Here is a 14,866-nt window from a genome sequence, read left to right on the forward strand (position 1 = left end):
GACTATTTTCACTTCAACAGGTAGAACCAGAAATCACTTGTAAATACAGCTGATGAGTCTACAAACATTCCTTTTTCTTCCTAAAACCAGCATATTAATTAGTCATGTTTATTTTTACTCTGGTAATTCATTCATGCTCCAGCACAGCTATATTTCTACAACATCTCTTAACATAGAATGTGCTCCTATAGTTAAATGTTGGTTTATTAATGAATTGGCAACATGAATGTTGCATTATGTCAGTCTTACTGTGTCACCATGACCTAGAGCAGTATCACCTCAAGACATTTTCTAACCTGTGCTGATCCTTCAGGTACACAGTTAAAAACTACCTAAAATAAGAGTTGCACCATGAATCAAGAACAATTCCCAAATACGGTTCGCTACGTCGCTCCCCAACAGTTCTTGCAGGACCACAGCCTGGGGGCAGAGCACAGCCGAAAATGGCCTGCGCTGCATGGAAACAATATGCAAAGCGACTATCAGACCACACAGAAATTGTGCATCTATACAAAAATCTTTCAGACAACTTCCTTCAGGCTAAACCAGCTTGTTCAGTTTATGTCAAATACGTCTTAAAAAAAGAAAGAAGAAATCTGTATTCATTATTGGAGATGATTTAAAAAAACCTTCAGAACTGACCACCACTGAAAACTATGCTCTGCTCTGTCTGTATATAAATTGAGCATGGTTATTTACAAAGCACTTCAAAAAGTTTCCAATTCAGAGACTTAAAAATATATTTTTGAGTGTAAGCATTTCCTACATTAAATATCAAGTCCATACTGTATGCAAGTTGTTATACGATACTCAGTAAGTCATACTATATCTGGAAAAACCAAAGCATTGGAATAAAAACAAGAATTTGAGTTGTAAAAAGCCAACTGAATGACATGAAATACAACAGTATTTCATTCCAAATCAGAAAGCATATACTTCAGTACCTTGAACAGTAGAATTATCAATAGAAAATTATATAATTTACTAAAGACTCATGTTAAAACATTATGACTTTTCAAAAACTCGAAGATGTGTGTTTAAAGTATTTCAACTAACAAGTGAATTACAAACTAATCGCTATTACCAAAATCATATTGCTGCAGCTTCCAGAAGCAAATATTCATCCTATCTACCTGTTCTAGTGCATCTTCAAGACTGATTCTCCATCTCTATACATTTGTGTTCCTAGTCAAACACATAGGGAACCCTCTTAACTTACATTAATCGATTTTTTGAGGTTTTGTTTTGGTTTACATCACTTTTTCTTTTAAAGTGCATTGTAAAAATTTGAGGGGTTTTTGTCATTTTGTTTTTTGAAAGGTGAGAGGACACTAGGTGTTCTATTACCAATTAATGATTAAGAAAAAGAAATTGGTACATAGGCTTAGGAACATTATTATTCCACAAGAACACTTGCCTGCTCCTCTTTTTTATTAGTATCACCACTTTCATTATTCTTTCAGTTTTTGCTGCTGCTGCTAAGAGTTAACAGAATTCCTCCTTCCTGAAAAATTTGGAAAATATGGTGAACTACTAACGTACACTGGAGCTAATACACCAAAAACATTTTTTTTTAAATCTAAAGTGTTAGGTGATATAAGTAACAATAAAAATACGAATATTTATTTCCAAATTCTTATTACAAATCCGAAGTTCTCAACAATCATTGCACACAATTTACAAGGTCCTCACAAGCAGGATACCGTACGACATTATGTAATGATTTCTACCTGAATGACTGGCTAACACACTTTTTTTTAACCTGTATTTTGTCAATGAACTCACTATAACCTGGCCAGAAGAAAGAACTTGATGTTTCTGTAACATTCCACCCTATTTTTTCATTACAACTTTTTCATCTAAATGAACCAGATATTCTCAGAGAACACCACATATGCACAGTTGCTCACCCTCCTTCTTGCCTACTTCGAGAAGGAAAATATCATAAATAATGCCAGGAGGGTGTTAGTAAGTGTATAAATATTTTTACATGCTAACTTATAAAGAATCACCTTGATCTTTTGAAGATAGACATCAGAGTTCCATTCCTTAAATATATAGGAGTATTTGCTCATGTCAAATGCATGCAAATAATTTGATTATTAACAATTAAAACAGTATAGTTTTTGTGGACTGCATAAATTCTTCATAGCGAGCTCTTTAGGAAGCAGAATCTTTGCTTCATTGTAAAACCTTAGTTTAAGTTAAATATGCAAGTTATTTTCCAAAATCCAGAGTTAGCAAGGATTAATAACACAAAAAAATGTAGTTTCTCACCTTTGTCTTTATGTAGAATGGCGATGACTGGTGAATGGCCAAGTCCATGAGGCTATTGGAATTTGTGACACTGTTACTGTTAGCATGTTCATCTTCTCTACTGCTGTCATCAGACTGATCAAAATCATCACTCTCCTGATCCATTTCCTCCTCCTCTTCCACCTCCTCCTCTTGATCACCAGCATGTTCATCATCTTCTTCCTCTTGGTTACAAGTGGATTCTTCATCCACTGTAATAAGTCTATTGTTATTTTCTTCTAACTGTTCCTGCTGAGACTCATGCCTGTCATCAAATCCAGGTTCTTCTCCTCCTATCTCCCCATTCCTCCCAATGTGCTGCTCCTCTTGTTGTCGTCTTTGCTGCTGCTCCTCCTCTTCTACGACTCGATTCATCTGCTCCTCATCTACTTGGCTTGAGGAAGCATTACCTCGAAGAGATCCACCAGTTCGTCGCCTCTTGCTGCCCACAGAGAGCAGTTCCTGATTCATTTCCAAAAGCCAGCTTGCTACTTCTTGGACCTTGGCTAGGCTATCTGAAGATGCAAATGCTTTCACATTCTAAGGAGACAAAAAAGGAAAAAGTGGGAAATTACAGAAGTTACTTTTTTTTTATTATATAAAGTATTAAAAACTTATTTCATTTTATTACTCCTGACAACTTCAAATTTCAAGAAACAAGGAATAATTTCTACTTGACAGACAACTGGAAAAAACCCAGACTGCAGACAACTTTGTAGCAAGACAGTTATTTCTTCTTTCAAACAGTCTGATCATGATCTCTGTAAGCACCATATTCTGCAAAATTCAGAACTGCTTGCCCTCCTAGAGAATCCACAAGAACCATTAACATACATGTTAACAGAAGATCCAAGTATGTGACATTACTTGCTAAAAATTGGACAAAGATGATTTTCAAATTGCATTCTATTTTCCCACTCATTTGATTACAGACTTTATATATTATTCACAAATTATGAACTGCTTTTGGTCTTATGCCTTAAGAGCAGGCATATTTTCAGGTATAATTGAAAGTTGGATTTCTTGTTACTATGGTTTTCTTTTAGATAAATGAAAAAGAGAACACCCACTAAAGAATATAGCCTTATCAGTTCCAAGTCTTAAACTGGCCACAGAAATGTCCAGTGGTCAAAAGTAGACATCGCTAGGCAGCCCGCGCAGCCCGGAAACGGCACATACCTCGCCTAGCAAAAAAATCACTCATAGCAGTAAAGTTCTCCAAACTCTAAGAAGCTACAATAATTGGTTAAATGAGACTCTGAGAAGTTAAAAAATTGCCAAATTTAGGTGCATATTAACAGAAATTGAAAAATACTAATGCAATTTCCAAATTGTCCACACATTTGGCTACACATATGCGTGCAAACAGCATACAAGAACAGATGGATATAACAGAGTCTAGCTAGATCTTAAATTTGGTATTAGATTTCCAGCTGTACAACCTTTGATGCTGGCACACTGTGACTCCAGTTCCCCTAGATTCAAGTGATGTGTTGAGTAGGTGAAGTCAGACATGAACTCAAGTAGTCAGATTCACAGGTTGCACATGAAAATCTGTGCAAAGAGAAAAAACCTAGCTTTTTCATTGTGTATAGAACCACTGTCCTCAGGTGTTCATAGACCACACCACACATGCAGCAGGCTACACTGTGAGAGAGAGATTCAGAAAGCACAATACAATACTGGAAGGGAGCAAAACTACCGAGTCTCCTTGGAGTAGGAGCAAAGGATGTACGTTTCCATGAGTACTTCAACACAGGAAGATATTCTCCTAACCTCTCCCACCCACCTCTCCTCCTTTTTTAGGAAGTCCTCTATGTCTTACAGTTTAAAAAAAAAAAAAAGTTTTTTTTTTTCAAAACAAAAAACCTAGAGCCTTGGATGATGGAGGTGTTGAACAGATAAACCCCAACTTTGCTCCACGACAACTGTAAAAACATTCAGCTTACTGGTGAGGAGGGAAGAAAGTACCAGAAACAGTAACTCCAAGATAATTTCCATTGTGTTGTACCATAAAAGCCACAGAAACACATTTACAGCTGTTTTTCAAGTCTTGCACTGAGAAGGATTCATAGATGGGATTCTGCACACTTGTCTCCTCTTCCTCGGGGAAACATTACTTACATCCCAAAGACATGGTTCTCAAGTTTCCACATATCTACCCAGATGACAACTGCCCCCTGTCGTGGGCTCGGTAACAAAGCACCACGAAGCCGCTCGCTCACTCCTCCCCCCTGGCCCCAGTGGGATGAGGAGGAGAAAATATAAAGAAATGCTCATGGGTCGAGACAAGGACAGAGAGGGATCACTCACCAATTATGGTCATGGCCAAAAGACAGGCTCAACTTGGGGAAGAAACAAAATCAATTTAATTTACTACCAACCAAATCAAAACAAGGATATTAGGAAGTAAACCCAAACCTTAGAACATCTTCCCCCCAGCCCTCTGCTCCTTCCTGGCTCAACCCCACTCCCGGTTCTCTCTCCCTCCTCCCCATGGTGGCACAGGGGGACGGGGAATGGGGGTTGGGGTCAGTTCATCACACCTTGTCTCTGCTGCTCCTTCCTCCTCAGGGGGAGGACTCCTCACTCTTCCCCTGCTCCACCGTGGGGTCCCTCCCATGGAAGACAGTCCTACACGAACTGCTCCAGCGTGGGTCCTTCCCACGGGCCGCAGATCTTCAGGCACAGACTGCTCCAGCGTGGGCTTTCCCATGGAGTCATGACCACCCACAGGAGCATCTGCTCCCCCTGCATGGGCTGGGGGGACACAGCCTGCCGTCTCACCAGGGGCTGCAGGGGCATCCCCTCCTCCGGCGCACCTCCTCCCCTCCTTCCTCACTGACCTCAGTGTCTCCATAGCTGCTCCTCTCACATTCCAATCCCCCTACTCACTGCCGGTTCCCCTTCCTAAATCTGTTCTCCCAGAGGCGCTACCACCGTCGCTGATGGGCTCGGCCTGGGCAGAGGTGGGTCTGACTCAGAGCCAGGGAAGCTTCTAGCAGCTTCTCACAGGAGCTGGCCCTGCGGCCCCTCCCCCACTACCAAAACCCTGCCACACAAACCCAAAACACCCCCAAATAAACCCCTATGAGCTCAGAAGCTGAAATATTGTTCCAAAGAAAGTGTCCACTAGCAATTAGCTCTAATCAGTGAATCAGAAGCTAATAGTAAAAGACAATTAAGCTCCACACGTCAAGGCAAGGACATGATGGAAGCAAGCAGAGGCTGTGCTGACTCCTGCTTTTACCAGTGGAAAAAAAGCATTATGGCACTGGGGTGCACATGACCCAAACCACAAGCTAATGACTCCAACCTTGAGTGCAAGGGGCATCAAAACTGAATGTGTTTAATTTTCTATATATAGTAAGCAGCACTTGAGAAAGAGTGCACTCTTCATGGCATCTAAGAGAAATGTTTTCACTTAACATTTTTTCCCAAAGCCTGGAAACCTTAGCATATTGGAGTGATGTGTAATAATTCCATTTCATCAAATGTCAAATTTGGTTGCATATATAATCTGAGGTTAGTACAACCTATTTATCAGGCTTGCGACATAGTTTGGGCCTTGAACATGACAACACTACATCTTATTTTCTCATGAAAAGAGAAAAGATTTGCATTTTTTTTAAGCATTAAATCCCATAAAAATCAGTAATTAAAAAAAAAAAAAAAAAAAAAGACCAAACATGAGATTTACATCTTCACAATCTAGCAATTTTAGCTTCCACCACAAATGATTCTCTAAATAGCCAGGAATGAAGCTTAAAAGTTTTAATCGCATTTTTTCAGTATTAAGAGCATTATTTTAAATATATGCATCAATTATTGGTTTAGGACTTACTTGATAAAACTGCAAATGCTGCATTTGTTTCCATAATTTAATACATACTTTCAATTTGTATCTATAGGCAACCAACATGAAAGGTCAGCATTGAAATACTTAAGCAATAAAATGCATGATTCTGCCAAATGCTTAAGTGACAAAGATAACACTATTGTTACTGTTAATATACCCAGATGAAATACCAGCCAATTAAAAAAATGAACATACAGTAGAACTATTCTATATTTCTAATTATTCCTACATTTTTGTAGTGATCAATTCAGAAAATTAGCTTCAGTCATAAGTGATTTCAGTTTTACTCTGTATTTGCATGAATAAACTCAGCGTGGTTTTTCCAGAAGCCTGTAAAATGCATTATCAAAATTTAATTACAAGCAGTGCTACATCAGAAATCATCAATATGCAAAGAGGTGATGCATTCACTAAAGAACAGATGGATGTACATTATCTGAGAGATTTGAAACATTAAAGCTGCCTTCTGTCACGTAAGTGCTTTCAGAATTAACTACTGTCAGCTAATACACAGGATACAATCATTTCCATATATAAGGTAGATGAGAAATAAGACAGGATTATTATTTTGCAGGAAAAAGTGTATTTACAAATCAACTACCAGAGAACTAAAATCCTGTGTTTTCAGCTAGTACAGTGTCTCCTTCATTTATACTCTCAGAGTCCAAAATTACTCAAATCAGCTAAACCCCAGCAGATCCATAGAGGAAAGCTGTTGCTTTCCTACCCACCTCAGACCGCAAAGAGATTTTTTTAGACAGACACCAAAACATTGCAGTGCAATGGCAATGCTTTGCATAAACATGCAAAACTCATTAAACTTGGTCAACTAGTCTAACATGGCAACTCACAGGTAAGTTTCATAACACATGCAGCTGGTCATACGGAAAAGCAAAATACAAGGAATCCCTAAGGAAAATGGAAGTCCCTGGACTGATCCAACTGTAAATTCAGAGCTGATGAATGCATCCCCCATCTATATTGAAGATTAAATGCTGCTTAAGCAGAATTCTTCAGCTTTATCCATTAAATTTGCACATAAGATAGATTATAAAAATAACCCAGAACAACAGTTGCTCAAAACCACCTGTAAGAAATGCCAAGCAACACAGGGAAACCTTAGAGAAAACTCCTCAGGTTTATCTATAACAGGTTGCATTGTGTACTGACAGAGAAGGACAACCACTTCACTTGCTTTACTGCTGAAGTATCTCTGTCCCTCTAGTAGATACAAAAGTTGTTAAACATTTTTAACCTATAAAAACATATAACTATAAGAAAATCAGGAAATATCCATCAGTACTGCTCGTTTTTATTATTCCTTTTTTATCACTTGAAACTGTAGAGAAAAAAAAGGGAAATTAGGCGCGTGCAGAGAGGTGAGGGTGACAGGTAGAGAGTGGGGGGGCGTTGTCGGGTTTTTTTTTAAAGTATAGCAGAACTTGAAAAGGTTTTAAAGAATTAACTTTGAAATTAGAGAGTTAGACTGACTTGGATACTAACCTAAGTCATGCTAATACTGATCAGGACAGCAATTAGTGAAAGGTCACAATAGTTACAGTCACAACATGGTTTATGGGCAGTGGACGCTCCTGGAACAAATCTTTTTGAGATTACAGATTTGGTGGACAAAGACAATTGGACTAACACAAAAACTTCTGTAGATATTTGATTAAATCCTGCCTAACATTAATATAAATAACCCAGTAAAAAAGCTGAGATATATTAAACTGAGTAATACTGAATTATAATTGAGGTAAATAGAAAGTAAAAAAGGATCATCCTAAAGATCTCCTATGATTTCATTTCAACTTCCCAATCTACCTCCTGAAAGAAAAATAAAATCCTTATAAGCACACTTTGCCCAAGATTGACACTGGCGTGCTGGTAACTTAAAGCTAGGCCTACATTAGCAAGCAGTGCAGTGCAGTGCAGTAGGGACAGACATGCAAACCTGAGACTTGACACCCACAGAATATGGGCTCTGGGGAGGAGAAAGGTCTGTTTTTTCCAGACCAGCTCTGACCCTGGGGCCTAAACTGACCCTCACAGCTGGAACACATCTTCTGGTTTAGTTTCACCCAGAAGGTGTTGGGACAGCTGTGATTTAACTCATTCTATTGGGGAGCAGGTGTGGACAATCAGGAGTTACCCTTTAAAAGCATGCTCTTGATCTAAATCCAGACTAACACACAAAGTACAAATGTACTTAACAATGGGTACGCACCAGCCTGCCAGCCACCTAAGACCCGTTAAACCCAGTTGAAAAACATGCATACAAAGAGAATTAAATGCAGCATCAAGCAGGTAGAAATAAACAACATAATTAGCACTGATAAAATTGTGGACCATGTCCTACAAAAAAAAGAAAAAAAAATATTTTGAGTGTATGGCCATGACAGCAATGCAAAACATCACAAGCAAGCAACGTACATGCTGTTTTAAAGAAAACATTTCCTCATGCAAGGACTTGGCAAAGACAAAATACTTCCAATAAAGCCACAACTTAAACTAAAGTTATGAGCATTAAACAGAAGTTACAGGAGAATAATTTTGCTGCGTTAGAGGATGGCAAACTTGATCATAGTAATGGACTCCTTGAGTCATAAAATTCTGAGTTTAATACATTCTACAGAAGAGGAAAATAAACAAACACGTATTTCATCAGCACAAAATGTTGATTAGAGCAAGATTAACATACAGCTTTAAAAACTTTCAATAACTTTTCTTCAAATTAAAATACATCATTAACAATGCATCTCATTCTACAAGCATGCACGCTTTTTCTAGGAACAATAAACTACTTCTTCCAAATGTATACACACCTCAAATCTCTCGGTCAACTCCATTATTCATGGCTCCAAGCTCCAGAACACATTAGCAGCTAAAGAGATTCTCTGCTCCTGCTCTACTATCACTCTGCCTACCAAAGCCCTGCCAACACTTTGTGGAGCAGCACACATAACTTTTCTGTGGGATTAGAAATTATCCTGCTCCCTTTTTCACTCTCCCTAGATACTTTAACAATCAATTCATGTTGTTTATTCAGTGCAAAGTGGTCAAAGTAACCAACACTAAATGAAAGTCCTCCTCTAATTACTTATGTCAAACATAAATCTGACAGCACACAAAAAACTAGATTTACTATTCATTAAATTTAAAAAAATACCACAATTAGTTTCCTGTGCAAATTTAATTAAGCCCAGCTGCCTCTAATCTTCGTGTGTGGCCAGTTTTAATTATTCCCCTCCCTACTGTAATCTGGCCCCAACTTTGTATCTACCTTTATAAGGCTTTTCAAGTCCTTGTGCCCTGACCTCCCCTCCTAAATGTTTCATTAACAAAGACAATTCCAGTTTTCCCATCACATGTGGGCTACTGTAAGATGTCTCCCTCCCTTCTGTTCACCTGCTTCTATTAACTCCACAATCCCATTTCAACAGACCTTATCCCTTCTCTCCCTATTTCATTAGCCAAACTTACTTTTTTCTCCCAGGACTGCCTCTTAACACAGCTCCCTCTCTAATCCCATGCCTCAGTCTCCCACTTCCTTTTGGCCTGCAGTGCTACTTTACAGTCCCAGACGTTTTGCTTCATTCTGATCCATTCCCCACAGAAAGTGAACAGATTTAGGTGGGAGACAATAGCTGACAATATGTGGGTTGTAAAAGCATGACAGAGCAATGTCCCTTGCTATCAGTTATGGGGACAAACACACAGAAGCCATTAAAAAAAACTTTGTTTTAACTCTGGGCTGGAAAGACAAAAGGGTATGGAGGACCTATCACGTAACCCTACTTCTTTTGGTAGATACGGGTAAAGTATTTAATATAGGATAAAATATTAAATAGCACACAAAACCCACTAGAGAATGAGAATACAAAAAGTAGTTTAGGAAATGAGTAATTGCTACAGGAATTTACATATATTTAGCGGTACTTAAGCTGAGTGGCACGATAAGGAAATATCAGAGGTAGAAGAGATATTAATAGACCTTTAATGAGAAGTTTAGAAGAAACAGCCTGAGCTACAAGCGGTCAACATACTTATTCTTTAGATTATGATAAAATATGTATGCTCATGTTTTATTACTTTATACAGATTAAGATATTTTCTATCACTAAGAAAACAAGAGTCCAGCATTCAGATTGCATTCTTCTGACCTTCAGCTACATTCATACATACATTTCCATCTGCATATGTCCAAACCCTCCTTTAAAACTCAACTGCCTAATCAAAGATACGATTTTCTGTTCAATAGGTCTTTGTCCTGTTAGTCTGGAAGAATAAATTCTTCCATTTTATGGATCTATCATTTGTTTTCTTCACATTTTTTTTTCCATAGTGTTTCCACACGATCTCCATTTGTGCACATTTATCATCACAGAACATTAGCTTTTAATGTCAATTCTTTATTCAGAAACAAATAACATTGCATTGCATGACTAAGCGGATGAACAAAAAACCCTTTTCAGCCATCACTATAAAAGTCTAGTCTCTTTGATACAGGTTCACTTAACTCTCAAAGACAGTGACTGTGGGTATAGAGTGGGAAAAGCTGCAAAAGGTGCAACATGCTTCCTTGCTCTGCATACAGGCAGGGCACACACAGATTTATCCACAACCACCAGCAGGGTTCATGCACACACAAACACAGAATCTGGATGTATTACAGCTAAAATGGATTCCACGGATTCTCTTTGCAACAACAAGAGGACTGTCAAGTCTTAATGCTTCAAACCATAAGCCCTTTTCTTCCCTCCTTGTGTGTTCTCCTCAAAAACAGGACTGCTCTGGCTAAAATTCTACACAGAAGAGATTAATTCAGAGTTGGGGGGTGGGGGAGAGGGATAAATATGAGTTAAAATAGCAGTTTTTAACACTCAGCACAGAGAATCATGCTATAAAATGCATTAATAGAGACCTGATGACAAAGCAATCAAAACATAACAGGAAGAGAGGAAACCACTGATTATTTTTTTTCTGTAAATACTTCTCCATAAGTAATTTGTGACCTTAATTCTTGTATTTGAAGTGTTAAAAAAAGCCTACATTTTCCTTGTTTAATAAAGGAGAAAAATATCATAGCAAATAATTAGTCAATAGTGTGTTACGCAAGTTATGTTTTTACCTTAAAATTTGACACTTAAGAAAATGAGAATTACTGTAAGATACTGTGGTAAGGATGGGGCGGAGATTAAGAGGGAAATATGAAAGTGACCCATGAGGAAATTGTTGAAAGCCTCCATCACCCAGTAATAAGAAAACTGTATAAAAACCAAAAATTAAAATTCAAAGTCCATTTCCTCAAAGTCATATCCCAACTGAAAAGTTAACACCACCAGTACAGTGTTACTGAAGAATTGGGAAGCTCATGTCTGTTTATCAAGAATCCTGTTCACACCTCCTAGCTCCCTGAAAGCCAGGACCCACAGTAAAAGTACAAAACTTACTCATTTTTAATGCTGCATTGTTATGTTTTCATCAAGAAGAGTGAACGGATATAATTAAGAATAAAATAATTTAAATTCCCTGAAATACATCGTAGGAGGCAACAATCCACAGTAGGAGATCAGTATTATGACTGATCTTACTGTGTTCATATAAATAATCATGTTATTTTTAGTAGTTATATTATTAATGACTGTTATACAGAAGATGGCTGGTTTGTCTTTTCACTAGCAACTCTTTAAAGAAAAAGGATTAAGCTGTAAAATGTGACAAGTTAACTATCATGTGCAACTAATGAAAAGCTTCTCTCCCCTTCTCCTCAGAAAAGGGAAAGCAGAAAAAAAGCTTTGAGTTATTTAAAGGGTGCCAAGTTTTCCAGCAACTACTGAAAACAAAACAGGCAAGTGCTCCATATAATCCTCCATGCCTCCACTTAATCTTTAATATCAAGCAGTGTCCACTTTCTTACTGAAAGGACCTCTGCGCTAGAAAAGTAAAGCACACAATTTTCAATTACTTAGTCTTATCCTTTCTGCTTTGACAATTGTACCATTACTTGAGTTCCTATATTAAAATTTTTACCTCTCTAAATAAAGAATTCTTACCTTGCATAATTAATGAATACCCATTTTTTCACAAATTATATTATTACAAGAAGCCTATACTACTATTGCTAGCAATATAGCACAAGCACGCTTGTTTGCTCGATTTAGAACAGCAAGTTTCTATCTGTTAATATTTCAGTCTTATGTAAACTATGCCTTCTGTGCATACTAACAAGGAAGAGTTTCTTGCCAAATGCAAACATTAGATCATACTTATAGCAACATAAACAGAATATCTTTAGTTACATTAGTTGAGAAGCACGTGGGCTGAAAAATTCTCAGATTAGAAATACAGGCAGGCAGTTTATTATACTCCCTTCAAATTTAAAGGTGCTGTTGCATGCCTACTTAGCAAAGGCTAGAAATGTACAAACAGAATCATCCCAACTCTTCATGACAGATACACATGTAATACAGCATTCGTCTACAAAAAAAGTCATGAATCCTCTTACAGTGCAACAGGAGACTAAGCAGTCCTTAAAACTTAACAGGTTTGGATCATTTGGGGGGTTGAATTTACCCCTCTTCCCCAAAAGTAAACAATGTGGATCTGTGGTAGTTGTGATAGCTTTCCAAGCTGGCCCCAAATCTCCAAAGCACTAAGCATTGTGTTCTACTTTCTACATATGCCATTCTACCCCCAAACCAGACCACCTATATTACTTATAACAAAAGTCCTCACAGTCAGTTTTACAGCATCATCAACAGCACTGCGTATGGGGACCCCCCCAGCTGCCCGGAACAACAACTGCTTAGGATGGTTTTATGCAGCTCAAGGTCTTTCATCCATAGGAAAGGAGCCCAAAGAGCAATAAGGATGACACCGCTCGTCTTGCTTTCTAGTAGTAAACTTTGGTTAAGCTATGCTGGAGTGTTACTGTGTCACGGAAAACTCTAATGTACCAATAGAAGGAACTGGAAATCTCAACTACAAAGTCCGGAACAATTATTCAGTAACACTTACTTTAAGTGAACATGCAACATGACTACTATACAGAAACAACTACTTTCTTCCCAACTATCTAGGCAAACAGGAATTTCATCTAATAGACAAGAAGCAAGATTCAATCACTGAATGCAGAAATGGGAAAAATCAAAATGGAATTAACTATGAGGATAATTACTCACTGTAATAGCTTACTAGGAAGATAGTAAATTCATCACCACTTTAGGTCTTAAATTAGAAATATACTCCATCTTAGTTCAACACACACATTCAACAACTGCAGAACATGTACCACATGCGCAACTACCAAGGCACAGGTAAGTGACCGCCTGTCCCTGGGAATATACACAAACAAGAGCTGCTGTTGTCACCTCCTCCCTGCTCCCACAGTGACATACAGGCAAAACGTATCACTAAACTGCTGATTAAAACCTGTGTAGTTCCAGTGCAAACTTATTTCACAGCCACCAGGCTTAACACACAGGCTAGCATGGTATGGCCAAAACTGCCTTAATATAAATTTTTCTTCAGCATCCACAACACTGCTGAATGTGGCCCTGGGGCTGGGATGCATTTGCAATGGAAAAACCTACAGACCTTAGCAGTATGATATACTAAACTGCTTTACGAATCCATTCATACAGTCTGTTACCTAGCGTGGTATTGCTTTGCGAAGCTGTATCATAAGAGCAATATATAAATAACTTCCAAGCAGAGTTGGTCATTATTAATGCAAACTATTCTGAAGGGAAAAGCAAAACAGCATTTGGCAGCAAGAACGCTGCCATTAAGATGTTTGGTCTGAAAACCTCAAAGTGATTTATAGAGTACCCAGCTGACTTCTCTGTCTCGGTTTCTTTCCTGTCCACTAATCATAAAAGTCATTTTGGGTACATTTCCCCAAATTATGGGTTTTACTGATACTGAATTGTAATTTTACCAGATGGCTGGTGTCAGCTTCTGGCAAAATGGTAGCATGATTTCTTGGACTGAATCTCCAATTCAAATGCTGCAGAAGTGCAGCACAAACAGGCAGACACGCAGAATAGCGGAGATAGCCGAAAAAAAAGGTCAACTTCGAACACAGAGCAGAAAAGATGGACCCAAAAAAGGTCATCTTTAACTGAAGTGGGGCAATAGACCTTGAGGACAAATAGCAACTAGGTTTAGTTGAATCTAAACTGAATTCAGTTACATTTAAATGGGAGGAAGGGGAAGAAATTAACACCAAGGACTAAACTTTCCCCTACCTCAGACCTGTTTTGAGATAGACACCTCTAATGTGGAATGACAAGACACAAACCGATGGGAACACACACACCCTTTACACTGAAAAGCATTCTAGTGATTAAAAAGAAAAAGCAGGATTGAAGCTGAGGAAAGTTAGAAGCACGAGTATTGACTACTATTTAAGAGCATTTGTATTTGAACAATTAAAAAAAGTTTATAATAAATACCCCCTTTTCAAGCAGTTCTTATACTAACTCTAATCACCAAGAGTAATCAACTCCCTTTACTCCCAAGAACCTTCAAGGCACAGAACAGTATTTTGAAGCCTCTTAATAATGACTAATGAAGTAAAGGAGAAGCAATGCAGGTTATGCCACGGAAAGTGCAATCTCTTTATTCTGTTCTGACACAGGCTTCTGCATCAGACTAACCTTCTAGAAAAGATCATCAGGTTATTGTAAAAATAAAGAATACCCTACC

The 14,866-nt window shown here is 38.1% G+C and overlaps 1 protein-coding gene across 7 annotated transcripts in view; it reads right to left on the minus strand.

Annotated features, from left to right (window-relative positions):
• Nucleotides 1-14,866, minus strand: part of FBXW7 (F-box and WD repeat domain containing 7) — a 195,604-nt gene that overhangs the window by 110,923 nt on the left and 69,815 nt on the right. For 5 of the 7 annotated variants that reach the window (XR_011325037.1, XM_069785258.1, XM_069785243.1 and 2 more), the window contains exon 2: nt 2,278-2,835. Coding sequence is in view for 6 of the 7 variants with exons in the window: in XM_069785243.1 (XP_069641344.1) it covers nt 2,278-2,835 (558 nt within the window). In the remaining variant the exon portion in view is untranslated. Of the gene's footprint in view, nt 1-1,259; nt 1,505-2,277; nt 2,836-3,737; nt 3,850-14,866 lie in introns of those variants that run through there. The other 2 variants (XM_069785267.1, XM_069785298.1) reach the window with 2 other exon arrangements.

This window comes from Haliaeetus albicilla, chromosome 1 (genome assembly GCF_947461875.1).
Source record: "Haliaeetus albicilla chromosome 1, bHalAlb1.1, whole genome shotgun sequence".
NCBI lineage: Eukaryota > Metazoa > Chordata > Aves > Accipitriformes > Accipitridae > Haliaeetus > Haliaeetus albicilla.